The sequence below is a fragment of the Pollicipes pollicipes genome, unplaced genomic scaffold (genome assembly GCF_011947565.3).
Source record: "Pollicipes pollicipes isolate AB1234 unplaced genomic scaffold, Ppol_2.1 Scaffold_3447;HRSCAF=4054_pilon_pilon_pilon, whole genome shotgun sequence".
NCBI lineage: Eukaryota > Metazoa > Arthropoda > Thecostraca > Pollicipedomorpha > Pollicipedidae > Pollicipes > Pollicipes pollicipes.
The window spans coordinates 19,783,678-19,797,370 of record NW_023596297.1 but is presented as its reverse complement, the minus strand read 5'-3'; the positions used below and the strand labels follow the sequence as shown (position 1 = coordinate 19,797,370).

General features: G+C 52.2%; 1 protein-coding gene across 1 annotated transcript in view; it reads right to left on the bottom strand.

The window, feature by feature from the left end:
* LOC119091300 (uncharacterized) overlaps positions 1-8,094 on the bottom strand; it is a 50,393-nt gene extending 42,299 nt beyond the window's left edge. Inside the window, exon 1 of the mRNA XM_037213999.1 lies at positions 7,711-8,094. Within this exon, the coding sequence (XP_037069894.1) occupies positions 7,711-7,777 (67 nt within the window). The 5' untranslated portion in view covers positions 7,778-8,094. The remainder of the gene's footprint in view (positions 1-7,710) is intronic.
* Between the last annotated feature and the right edge of the window lie 5,599 nt (positions 8,095-13,693).

Genomic DNA, 13,693 nt, shown 5'->3' with positions numbered 1-13,693 from the left:
AACGTAACCAGGAGAGCATTGGCTAGGTTTAAGATAAACTCGGCGTTAAGAAGTGGTGGTCATGGTCAGATTTTTCTAAAAGAATCTATCCACACCACCCAACATTTTTTTCGCACTGGAGCACGTCGCACAAAATGTGTTGATTCCATTCCTCGACACACTTTTTGTAGTATACACAGGTAGGGGACATATCGCCGAGTCGTACTTTTAACCGTCCCGTCATAATTGTGCTTAGCCCATCCAGACAGATCAGTTGAGTTGGATCGCCTGCCTTTCTATTGACCCAACAGTGGCGGAGTGTGTTTGGGCCGCTTTATGCGTTCGCTATTTGCCTCTGACTGGCACGACCTGTGGCCGGTGCCAGCGGCCGCACTAATATTCAGGTGACGTCAGAGGGCCGGGTAAACCGTACCGAGCTTTGCGACAAGTGGAGCTGTCACCGAAATTACATCGCCGGGCTTGTGTCATGATATCATTGACACGGATTTTACAATTGGGTGGTGGGCTTAGAGCTCACACAGCAAGCATCACTTGGCATTGGCGCTGATTCTAGACATGCATCCAATTGAAAGGCTTATGCTAAATCTTATAAAGCTCATGGCCGAACCCCATCATAGCGCACACCATTTCGGCACACGGTATGATCACTGAGACATCAGTCTTCCCATTCCATTCGTGGGAACATTCCATTCGTGTGAACATTCTTTCCTTTTAAAAAGATGCTCAGATAGACTGTGAGGGAAGTTTATATAGAACTGACGTGCATTTAGAGTGCATCTCAAAATTCGCTTTTTAAAGATGACCCACGCTTCATTCATCAGTGACAGGTGTATTTCACCACATGAAATGATCATGAAGCATATCCTTTGCATATCACCCGTGGATCTGGACAACAAACAAAATTACTGCAATATGCGCCAGTTTTTTAAGCACTGGGTGACGCAGGCAAAAGTTAAACACCATTTTTCTAAACAGTGGCAAGCGTGTTTCTCACCGGATGGACTGGATGGTATTCGGCTGATGGCAAAGCACAAGAAGCATCAGTGGTAGCAATCGGGCGACACCGCACACGACACATGCGCGTTGTCGCCTGGTCAACAATTCTAGATCAGTTCAAGGGGCATTCCACCGGAATGCACATCAGCTTAGGACTTCCTTGCCACAGCTTCCCACTCGCCCTACCAGTCGCCCACGGGGTTGATTTGATTTGGGCCCACGGAGTTTATTCGAGTTTGATTTGGGCAACCTCAACAACCGCGTCCGCGTGGTCAAACTATCAAACCTTCAAGACTCAAGGTCATAGGCTTGAGATGGGAGGCATTGCCGTCCATAAGGTCGACTGGACGCTGAGCTGCCTTCGGCAGGTTCAACTGCTGTGCATTCTGGACCGCCAGGGAGTCATCTGCGTCACCTCTTGTGGTTAAGACAGATGATGAAATCTCCGATAATTACCACTGTTGCTGCTCGCGTTTTACCATGAGCCGAACATCACCCAGTCCGGCCAGCGAGAAATAAACTTGCCACTGTTAGAGAGGATGTTGGTTAACTTTTTCCTGCGACACCCAGTGCTTTAAATAGCTGGCGCATACCGCAGTCAATTTGTTTGTTGTCCCGATACATGTGTGACATGTAAGGAAAGGCTGCCAAGATTTGCAAACTGGTTTTAAATTTAAGGGAGTTGCAATAAAAAACATTTGAACCTGCAGGATACTATTTGGATTAAAATTCACGTCACATTGATAGTGACGTGTTAAGGAACCTTGTTGACGACAGTTCAGGCATATTTTCTGCATTTCTTGAGCCCGGTATTTACTTTTCACCTATGCATGAGGATGGGGTGGGGCTCAGAAGAACACGGAAGGTGGGCTCAGGTCAGTATTAAGAGCTCCTGAGAAAACAACTGAACACAATGTCTTAAGGAGGGACACCCACAAAAGAGCACAACATTATTTCATCTCATGATGACATCACAATAAAACATTGTTTAAAAAAATAACTTTATCCCAGTCAAGATGACAAAAAAATTTTGGTGAGGGTAGAGTTGGGGACGGAAGGATCCTGATAACGCACAACTACTGTGACACCTAAACATTGACCGACTTGCTTTAATGTGAGTGCCAGCCTGGCGCCCACATCATAGCTTATCCCTAAGTGTCTGTGCCCCTCTCAAAAGATATACATAAACACATACATAAACCGTCACCAGCCAACCTAACTCCCTCCGTGCCGGCAGTGAGAAAAAGAGCACCATCAATCGCACATTGGCGTCCACTGAGTGCGCTGTGACGGACTACACGCCAGCCAGGTCCGCAGCCTCGGCCCATTTCAGGAGGAGAGGAGACGGTCGCGTTCAGGAGATGCTCAGGAGACGGTCGCGCGCCGCGTGCGGCGACCGGTCGGTCCATCTTCCCTGCCGCTCTCATCCTCCCTTCGTTCCGCGTCCTCGCACCGCCTCGTTTGACCGGTGCAAACAACGTGCGCCAGCCATGAGTGAGCTTATATCCCCTCTGGCGGGGACCCCGTGCAGGCACCGAGCACATCCTTCGCACAGGAGTCCCTGTACGGGCCAAGTCACGTATGGACGTCCAGGTGCATGCATGTTTGCTCCACCATGCTTCACTCTCCTTCGTCCCACACCCCCGAAATGATCATTGCTCACCGAAAGGGCTCCCATCCAGAGCTGACCTCTCGGCCCGCCCTCGTCTCTCGTCCCCCACAGCCGCTGAATCCTGTCTTTGCTTCATTGAAGTGATAAGTGGCGATGGCGAGGCGCTGCAAGCGTTCATTATTGATCGAGGTGATTGAACCGGTTGCTTCCCATGGGCACAAACCATGTACCTGCCTGTCGGGACTGGTTAAGCTCTCGAAAGCCACGACAGAACTAAAATTCATACCGTACTCGAAGCATAGGGAAACTTGCTGGACTCGCGTACCAGCGGCGCTGGGTATCAGTCCTAAAGCGGGCGCGTTGTTTCGCCTAACTGAAATGAAAAGGTCAGCTGACAACTGGCCAATGGAGGTCAACCCAGGCCCGTGGGAGCCACGCTGTAGCATGGCACGGCACATGAAACCCTCCACATTCGTCTGGCGAAAGAGGAGGCAAAATTACCCGTTTAATTGGACGCCGCAGGCTGGGTGGCGGGTTCAGAGTACACGCAACAAACTATGTTTAGAAGCGACTCGAACAATTTGTAAATACCCATGTGAGCAACAACATCGGAAAAAACTCGGGAAAAGTGACCTATCACGACCGTCATTTATCATTACCCTGCTTTGTCCGTTTTATTATGAGACCCAAACTAACCTTCTGTCATACCAAGCAGCTCTCGAAAATAACTACCTGCTCTCAAGGGGCACTGCAGATGCGGTGCCGTGATGTAGGTCCAGATCTGCATAGATATGGGTGAGCGCATGCATCTCCTCGCCGGCTTGGCATCGGTCTTAGCCTTCTGGCGGGTTGAAAGACACTGATATTCCACGTCCTTCATGCCTCAAAATGCAGCTTTCTTTGAGTTTGCCATGCTCTATAGCATTTCATTATCACGTTCAACGGCTCGTGCATCCGTTTCTAGCGCAGCCTTCATGGTTGCAGAGGTGCCGGTTTATCTGTATGGGGAAAGCCCCATTTTTTCTCAGTGTTGTATTAGACCCATGGCGGTGTATGGAAACAGCGCTCTCAGCAAGCCCGAATTACTATTGCAGATCCTGCATGCTGAGAGAATTGTCTGTCCTGCTCACTTGCCAGACACACTCCGAGTGGCGCCATACACTCTATGCGTTTCGGCGTGCGAGCTTAACTCTTTTAATTGCGCTTTGAGGAAGGCCAGGGAATGGCACCTCCATTCTTCTCGAAAGACGTGTCATGTTCGCCGAGAGGAGCTCTAGGGGGGCGGTCCCTCGCGGGATGAGCCGACATGCCACCGAGTTTGCGCGGCTCTCCACCACCGGCCAATGGCTGGCAGCGAGGGTGACCGCTTGACCCGCCCGGACGTGTCTGGCTTGAGGAGTTGTATTTGCGCCCATGAGAATACGACGATTGTCTTGGTTCGGGTAGGCTGGGGTTCATTCGGTCATGCATAAACGTGTCAGAGCAAGGAACGACGGGCCTCAAGACAGAAGAAAAAGGTGGCGCAGTGGTGCGCCCATCCCAGGTTATCATCTCCCTCGGGTCTTACCCCGATGAGGGACCACATGGCTGAGTGCATGCCGGTGCTTGGACGGCGCTACCAGCCAGGGCGATCTTGAGATTGATGTATGGCTAGCGGCTTCTGCCCGCCCCCGGTGAAACGTGTGGCTAGCGGCCACAGCCCGCTTCTGGTGAGACGCGTGGATAGCGGCTGCAGCCTGCCCCCGGCGAGACGCGTGGCTAGCGGCTGCAGCCTGCTCCCTGTGAGACGCGTGGATAGCGTCCGCAGCCTGCCCCCGGTGAGACGCGTGGCTAGCGGCTGCAGCCTGCTCCCGGTGAGACGCGTGGCTAGCGGCTGCGGCCTGCTCCCGGTGAGACACGTGGATAGCGTCCGCAGCCTGCTCCCGGTGAGACGCGTGGATAGCGTCCGCAGCCTGCCCCCGGTGAGACGCGTGGCTAGCGGCTGCGGCCTGCTCCTGGTGAGATGAACCATTATGGAGTTCAAGACCAAGTCGGAGACCAAGGCTGGTGACGCCGACGTAGCTCCTTGACCCCGGTGTGCAGGCTTGATGCTTCTCTGGGTTCCGACGTAGCACGAACTCCGACACGTCTGCTACTCACTCAACACTCTCCCGGTAATGGTGGTCTGTCGGTTGACCTTTTCCACAGTTGTCATGGAAATGTAACCCGTTTTGAGTCAACCTTTGAGCCTTCAGTGTCCCCTGCGCAGTTTCGGTTCTGACGTGAGATATTTGGGAGGCTGTTGCCATGCAGCGATACTAGCTTCATGGAAAGGGCTTTATGCCGTAGCGTTGAGGTGCCATTAACCAAACGAAGTGTGCAAAACTGGCAGTGAGGCCTCCGCTGTTCTGCGCGTTGGAGCTGACATTTTTCATGGTAAGCACAGTTTCTTCCAGTCCTGAAAGCTTGTGTTTTAAAGATCGTTTGGTGGGCCCAACCAACAATTGGCGATCTTTATCTTAACAGTAACACGCTTCCGCCTGATCAATATCCCCGCTGATCATTGTTAGCATTAGAACTCCCGACCGGCAACGCAAAATTCGGAAGCCCAGGCTTTCTGGGAGCCTCCAGCTTGTGTATGTAGGTCCAATCGGAGGCACAAGTTCTCCTTTGCTGTTTACGAGAACTGCGTGGCATTCGGCCATCAATGAGGTCCGTCGTTTGCGGTAGGGAGAGATCGACGCTTCTCCTGGTGTTCGGCCGCGAAAAGCCTGCAACAACCAACACAGACAATACTTGTCCTGCCCCACGTGTTGGCTCAGCTTCGTCTCAGGACAGGTCGCGGCGGACCCCCACGTAGGCTAACGCTTGCAAGGTGTGGCCAGAAGGTCTGGCTAACGCTTGAAGGTCCCAAACTGCCGCGTCGACTCCAAAGTGTCGTCCTGACGAGCCGGACCGGTCGGCGCCAGTTAGGCGTGGCGCTGCCCCCGTCCGGTCCTCGTCATCGAGGCCGCTCCGCCGCGTCCGGTGCACGCTCCACCCCTCAATTGGGCGGCTCGTGCGGTCTGCAGACGGCTCGCCCGCGCGCCGGCCGCTAATCGGCCACAGCTGGCGACCGGCCGAGGCCCGCCCTCTTGGCTGAACGGAGTCGAGAGTGAGTCAGCCGAGATAGCGGGCGACCGCCAACCTTTGGTCGCAGCGGACAATCAGCTGACAGTTCATGCACGGCGGCCGGGGCTTACTGCGAGCCGGTGGACAGACACTTAGCCCAATCTGCCCATTTGGCATATGCGTTCAGTCGCATTAAATCTGTCAGCAGAGCTCATGCGATACGATATTTGCAGATTTTCCATGTCCAGCGGCGACCCTCGCACCAAGCCCGGGGCCTCTGCCACAGCATCATGATCCATGTTGCGATAGTGGCCTGTTTTTCCGAACACTTAAAAGCGACACTTCTCCGTAGTTAGCGAGGTAAATTTTCACTGCATAGTGCTGTGCAGTTGCCGTTCTGCACAAGTTAACTAAGTAAGTGCACACACATGCAATACATTTTACAGAAGGCATCGAATAGGTGGTTCCCGAGCAGTACAAGAACACCAGTACTAACTGATTGTGTTCTCATAAACATGTTCCCGTCGGCTTGTTTCGTGGAATGTTTCATGCCACATTCTCAAGTGCGTCGAAAAATGCAAAACGAATTCATGTTTCAAGCAATTTGGAGCTTATAGTGGTGTTTTACATAGCTTCCTTAGGTTAAACAAGCATACTTTTCCGAGATGATGTTTTGTTTTGAAACGCCATTAAATCGCAAAGACAGAGTTGGTTGTAAGGTTAACCGTAGGTAACCAAAAAAGTGGGATTTGGAAGACCATTTTTTCTGCTTTAAGAGGTCTGTTTTCTGGATCAGACGGCCACCTTCAAAAACAAGGTAGCCCATGCTCTAGATGAGGAGGCCCAATGTTGTGTTAAGGAGATCTCTTTGCTGGCTTGTGAGGTTGCCGTTTCGAACTAGGAGGCCCCTGGTTTAGGTTATGAGGCATACTCTTTATTCAGGAGCCACATTGCTAGAACGGAGGCCCTCTCATGCACCAAATGGACGCAGTTCCTGATCAGGGTACACCGTTTTTGGATAATGAGGACCCTTGCTAGATTTTTCCCCTGAAGACCCCTTTGTGAATCGAAGGATCCTGTTCTGGAGAAGGTGCCTCTCTATACATCAAAAGACACTCTTCTGACACAAGAGGTCCTGTTTTAGGATGGCGAGACAGTTGTTTGGTCGGAAAGCCCCTACGCTACTTTTTTCATTGCCAACATTGTTTACTTCGATAGTATTCATGCAACGGCAATGACATATACCCGATTTAATAAGGGGGCACGTGCTGCCTCCCATCCTTGAATAGCATACAGCCCAGGAGGCCCCTCTATGAGGAGCCCCTATTTTGTCCAGGCAGCCTCCGAGAAAATCTTCCCCGTAAACTAAAAATATAGGATAATGAACAATCAACTGCAATAAGTGGCAGCTCTTGAAAGTACAAGGTGGCTCAGACAAAGATGCCCCGTGTTTCCCCTAACAGTGGCAGGTGTGCTTACCACACAATAGTGGCTGCAGTAGTATTCAACTGCTAATTGGGTGGCAAAACACGAACAGCGACTACCGTGATCGTCGGTGATTCCGGATCCGTCAAACCGTGACGACAAGAGACGAAGACAAAAGGTGCTCCAGATGGCGCCCCTGGGGGTCCAGGATGCGTAGCAACTGAGTCTACTGTAGGTAGTCGGTTATCCGGCCCATGATCGACGGTGGTACGCCCCATTTTCGAAACGACGAGTTTCCTTTTGTTATGCCATGACATGAGGGATTCAAATTAACATGGCCGAGATTCGGGGAAACTTATGTTTTTGGAGTAGGTGACGTCGACCTGATCGGCTGAGTCTCCCTTTCTCCAACCGATTTTAAAAAGTGACACCCGTGACTCTACCTGTGCTGGGGAATCCCTTCTTATCAACAGGAACATAAAACATGAGCACGCCACCGTTCAGGACGCACCTGGATCCCTCAGTACGAGATGCGTCGCGCCGGAGCGACTGACCGACAGTCAATACAGCAGCGCGCGAGGACTTACTTTGAGACACAGCGAGCGGGATGACCAGCAGAAGGCCGAGCGCCCCCAGAACACCGGGCGGCCCCATCCTGGCCGGGGATCCCTCGGCGGCGTTTGGTGGCGTGTCTCAGCGGCCCGCGGCGGCACTGCAGCACTGCTCGGGCAAGCGACGTTGGCAGTTGGGTGGCGGCTCAGCGGCCCGCTAGGGATGCCAATCGGCAGCGACGCCGGCGAGCGGCCGGTCGGCGCTCCCCCCGTGGCCCCGCTGCGACCGGTCACGCTCACGGCTCCGCCAGCGAGCCCTGATCGGCAGCACCACCGCGGGTGGTTCACCAGAGCGACACCAGCTGCCGACGTGCGCCGGCCGGCGAGGGTGATGTCTTCAGCTGGACCCGGCGCACCCCGCGTCGCACCAGTCGCCCGACGATCAGCCCACCAGAGCGGCGTCCGCCAGAGACGCGCCGGTCGCGCCGGTCGCCCTGATAACATATACAGCGCGGCACGGGCGCCGCCAGCGCGTCGGCCGGCGGCACGGCCAGCGCGCGCCGTCGGGGCGACAAGCAGGGCGCGATGCTGCGACCGCCGCTCGCCCTCGGCACGTGGGGTTTTCCGGCGGGTTTAACAGCGTCCTACGCTTAGATCGTGGCACGTGGTGAAGCAGGAGCGCCCTGTTGTATATGCTGGGAGCCTGCTGACCCGTACTGACCCGGTCGCTGCGCCCCGCCGGTGCGGCCCCTGCGGCGCTCTCCGTTGCTTCTGGCGAGCGGTCCGGTGCCTGATGCCGCTGCTGTCGCGTCATTGGTCCTTTCGACGCCTGCGTCTCGTCCCGGGGTCAAGGGGCGCGAATGAGGGAGCGCAGGGAGGCACGGACTGCGTTCCCAGCTGTGTCTGGCCGTCTGGACAGCGGCGAGCCGGAGCCAGATGCCGCTGCCGGCACCGGCGGCACCACCCGAGCCAGCCACGTCGCCGGTCCAGGCAGTACCACCCGAACCAGCCACGTCGCCGTCCTGGCGGCACCACCCGAGCCAGCCGCGTCGTCGGTCCAGGCGGCACCACCCGAGCACTGGTTTCGAACCGCAGCCAGCCACACACGCAGAGGCCCAGAACAGGGTTGTATTCGCAGCGACCCGGACGACGAAGAATTTATGCCTTTGACGTCATTCATGACGCCAAACCCCAGGGATGCTGAGCCTTTTAGTGTTCGCAGCGACCCGGGCGACAAAAGTTCTAAACGTTGCCATGCTGTTGCGAATCTGTGCCAGACGCGCGGAATCTTTTCAGCTCTTCGATCGAAGTGAGCCAGAAATGACGCGACAGATTCAATTATAAACAGGACAGTTTGTGCGCCCGGGACCTACGGCACATGATGAAGGGTATATTATACGTTGCAAACAGTATACTTTGCAGCTTTCATTGTTAGGAGCATGCGTGGTTCGTGCGAATGTGAATGCTGATATATTACATGCGCGGTTACTGCCATTAAAGTCACAAAGGTTAAACAAACAAAAAACTCGTCACGTTGCGAACACGTTCGACACAGATTCTTCGTGACGCTGCGTAGAAGAGAATATTCTTGATGTGCTGCGCAAGCGTCGTGGGGGCGTATTCGTTGATCTGAGGATTCGGCTTACGTAATGCCAGAGATGGCGCGGTTCAGAGCTAGCCGGGCCGATACTCAGAACTCGGGACCCACCCCGCTGGCTTATCCAGCATGGCCACTGCTATGCGATCACCAGCATGGCCCTGAGTAAACAACTTGATAGCCCAACCATTTTGGTGGTTTATATACAAATTGCAGTCGCTAGTTGAATGTAGGTACTGCCTTTTTGCGAGATGAATGCAGCATGGTTATACCTTTTATCATATATAGATACGTATGCTCATAGAACAGTTCACGCGGAGGATGTAACTTCAGAAGCGGTCATGAAGCACGTAGGCAGATAAAATGAATTGGCAAACGTGACGGTCGGTATATGGTTAAGGGGTTGGCCCCATATCCAACAATATTTTGAAGCAGGCCTCGAAACACCTGTGTCGACTATGTTATGTGAAACTTTGGCCCGAGCTGATCCTTGTTACATGAGTACCGTTCCAATGCGGCATGCAGACATGAATGCCAGCTTCCAGCCTTTTTAAAGTTTGGGTTTGATGTATGTACTTTTTATTCAAGCCCAAAAACACTGCTATTTAACCACGCCGGACGAGAACTGCCTGAGCTTTGACTTGAGTATCGTTGGACCGCTAAGAACCCGACTCTGAAAACTCTTGATTGAAAAAATATTGCATTGTTTCCAATAGATGAACGTCTTTTGTGAAAATTTGAGCATCTCACTTTTCGTAGTCCGCGAAGTGACGCCTTTTTGACGTCATGCCAATGGCCTTTGCCTTCCGGCGACCGATGCCCCAGTTTTGTAGATATGCGTTTTAGAGATGTTAGTGTGTGCCTTTCACGTCCTGTGCGTCAATACTCCCATATATTATCTCGCTGCAGGCCATACTAGACGACAATGCATTTTTACAGAATACGGTTAGGTCGAACCATCTTAGGTCAAGCGGGGTCACATGCAAGAAATGTATAAATGTTTGTTGTGATAATGCCCGTCATTATTCTGCATTTGGCTTTTTATCTACATGCTACCTGTCGTGGCCCGACATAATATCTCTTATAGCCACCACTTTTAGCCTTGTTGGTCGCAAAACAACCGGGAGAAAGGAGAAATAGGTATATTGATATTTCTGCTACATGCCGTTATCGAAACGATTATGAGCATTTCACTATGAGTGTAGAATCATATTCATTTCGATCAAGGAAACTAATAGAAATATAACTAAGTCTGTATCTCATTAATCTTGGTTATTATACGGGGAACAAGGCTAACGGTATCTGGTAGATGACCTGAATTTGTGTGGTAATATTTGACAGCTGCTATGTGGCGTCGTGTGTTGCGTTATCACAACATGCTGGTCATAACATGCGACATACATGGTCCTAAACCAGGACGTAATTGCAGGTCCGTTCTGACCGAGGGACTCATGAGCACGGGCGAGATCTCAGTAGCGCCCCACCACCGTCCTCCCACTCCCAGTCCCACCGCGTGAATGAGAACAGTGGCCACCAATTGGCAGTGCTCGCGCCCATCCGCTGCAGCCGCACTCTCACCCGTTGCGGTGATGAGGCCCCGCACCAGCGGCGCGCGGTCCGCTACGCTGGCGAGACCACGTGCTAGCTGCTGGGCAGAGCTTGCTGCTTGCCGAGCGTTGGACCGCTGTGCAAGTGAACGAAAGCCGACGCGTGTTGATGCTCGGATTCCAAATGGTTCCGCGCGGCCCGCGCCCACCGGGACGGCGTCAATAGCACCCCAGGGCAGGGCCACGCGGGGCCACGTAGGGGCACGAGCCGTCACTTCGCTGCTCCGTAAAGCACCGACACTGCGTCTTAAGTAACGGTGTAATGACCTGTTACTTCAAACTGCTCATTGACTCAGCTATTCAGTTACTTTTGGTTTCAAGACTCGGGTGTAGAACGATAAAGATGCGGTGGCTTCCCGTTTTTGCGTGTTTTGCAGGTATCTCTTCTGGCGTATAGGGCGGAGCCGTGGGTGCGCTCCACTCCCCAGAAAGATGAGCATTATGCCTATAGCGATGCATGGAGAGAATTAACTTCGGTACAGTATATGGTACCTCTATGGGAAAGGTTCCAGGTCAGATCGACCATCAGCGTGCCGAAATATACACTGGCAGCTCTTAATTTCGCTGTGGATGACCTAAGGTATGAATTCGAGTGAGTAGCTCCGTCCGGCGTGCAGTTTCATAACGACACTTTCTGGCAATGCTGGTTCTGTTACAAACAGGGTCCTTACCAGAATGTGTGCTTCAAAGCGAGCCCAGCTGGTGTATGTTTCACTCTGGACTCCGATTTACCGCATGTAAATAATCGCATAACGGGGTCACTGGCGTGTCTGCCCGCCGTGTTCCGCATCGAGCTGACCTTCGCTGCGTCCATCAGCTGGCGCCAGTGGTGCGTTCAGGGGCGTCAGGCGAAGTCGACGACAGAGGCGTCGTCAGGGTGAGGGATAACAGGGGGATAGGGGATAGGGGATATAGGGGAGCACAGTAAACTCGGCGGGTGATCTGCAGTGGATGTTGTTTTTTAATCAAGCTTCCAGTCCCATTAATCCCAGGATCATCAGTTGCACTCCCTCCATTGATTCAACTCCACTGCCATCCCCTGCACTCTCACCTCCCCAGTCGAAGTGGTGTGATGGCTCCCGTAGTGACCACAGTGCGGTGCAGTTTTGTGTATTGGAAGCGCGTTCTCATGAAGATTTATTGAGGTTTACGAAGAAACAGTTTCATACTCGTCTTCTCTGTTTGCCAGTGAAGTAATGTTGTTGTTCGGCAATTTATCGCTCTTATTTGAATATCATGTGAACATTTTAAGGCCGACAGATTTTGATGCTTTGTGTTGTAAACAATACCGTCCCATGTTTACAGAACAGCAAAACGTTAAGTAAAGATTTCAGGTTTTCGTTTCAAGCAGACATCGCTCTTTTATTGTGAATTGGTGCCGTGCATGTGGTGTAACATCATCTTGCATGCGAAGGTGCGTGGTGTGACAGCGGTCTGGGAGTGAAGATTGATCGCTAGGAATCGAGTGCGTCGCTGTGAGAACGTGGCACCGCACCCGAGCCCACCTCTGACCTCTGGCTCCTGCTGTGCTCTGCAAAGCTCCTGATGGCCGCGCTCACGCTGCCTCACCTTCATTGCTGCTGCTGCCGGTTACAGCACATCTGACATACCGTTGTTTTAGTGTATTACAGGCTGGAGTTATGGATGATTGTGTCATAAATGATGATTATCCCTGAATTTACCCATCTATGGCTTCAGTGGTTGATATTGAACGACCGATGTAAATCACATTGTGAGATGTTAAGATGAAGGCAAGTACATGCTTTTCATTTCAAACCCTTCTTACATATCCCTGCAGTGCGCTGTATCTGAACAGGGATGGAGAGAGTGACGCGGTGCAGTTTTATCCAAGGTTTTAGTGAATGACGGCATTGGAAGTATTTAAAAATGGTCTCTTCTCCTGACCCATCTCAGGTCAGTGACTTGGTAAGGATTTGCAGCTTTTGTGCCGGCGTGCGGCGGTATCTTAACAGGTATGTAATGATTGAAAACTTCAAGGCCGGATGATCATTCGTTACCATGAACTCGTCCTGAAACCATGCATAGTGCCGTTGCAAGGCGTTGACCATGCAGAGTTACGGAACATACAAGTGCCTGGGGAAGCATTTAACCTCCAGTCCCTTTCATCCTAGAGTCATCTTGCACAATCCAGAGTGATTCGAGCTCATTTGCTGGTCGAATAAGAGTGTACAGCCCATGCCATGAGGAGTTGGGGGAATCGTGATATTTGATCTGACCTGTACCTCCAACCTTTACCGCCACCTCTCCCTAGTCAACGGGATGTGGTGACCCCGCAGTGACCGCCTTTACAGCACCTGACAACGACAATGCATATCTGCATACCAACGTTCAATGCACATCTACGAACGAAGTTTTGCATGCGTAGTATGGTAAACCAACCTTTATTCTTGACGAACAGTTTTGTACACACTTTGTGCACTTCCATCAAACATTGAATGCAAGCCATTGCTTACGTTCGTTTGTGAAACAAGCCTTATCCATTACTTATACTGGCACCCGAATATTTGGATGCGAGCAATTGCTTACGACCTTTTTCCGTACGAACTTCTGCGCATACAAACATTCTCATGAGGGCTTTTTCCTGACAAATATTTTACTGCATGATCTTTATCCATGCGTACTTTTGTCGTTACGACCTTTTGCCGCTACGAACTTGATTTGGTAGTTCATTCTCACGAACAACAGGCACACGTGTCTTATGCTAAGAACGCTTGTCACGTGCACCTTTTTGTGCACGTGCTTTTGTCCTAAAACCTACGGGGACCTGGGCATCACGTCACGTAGCCGCTAGATG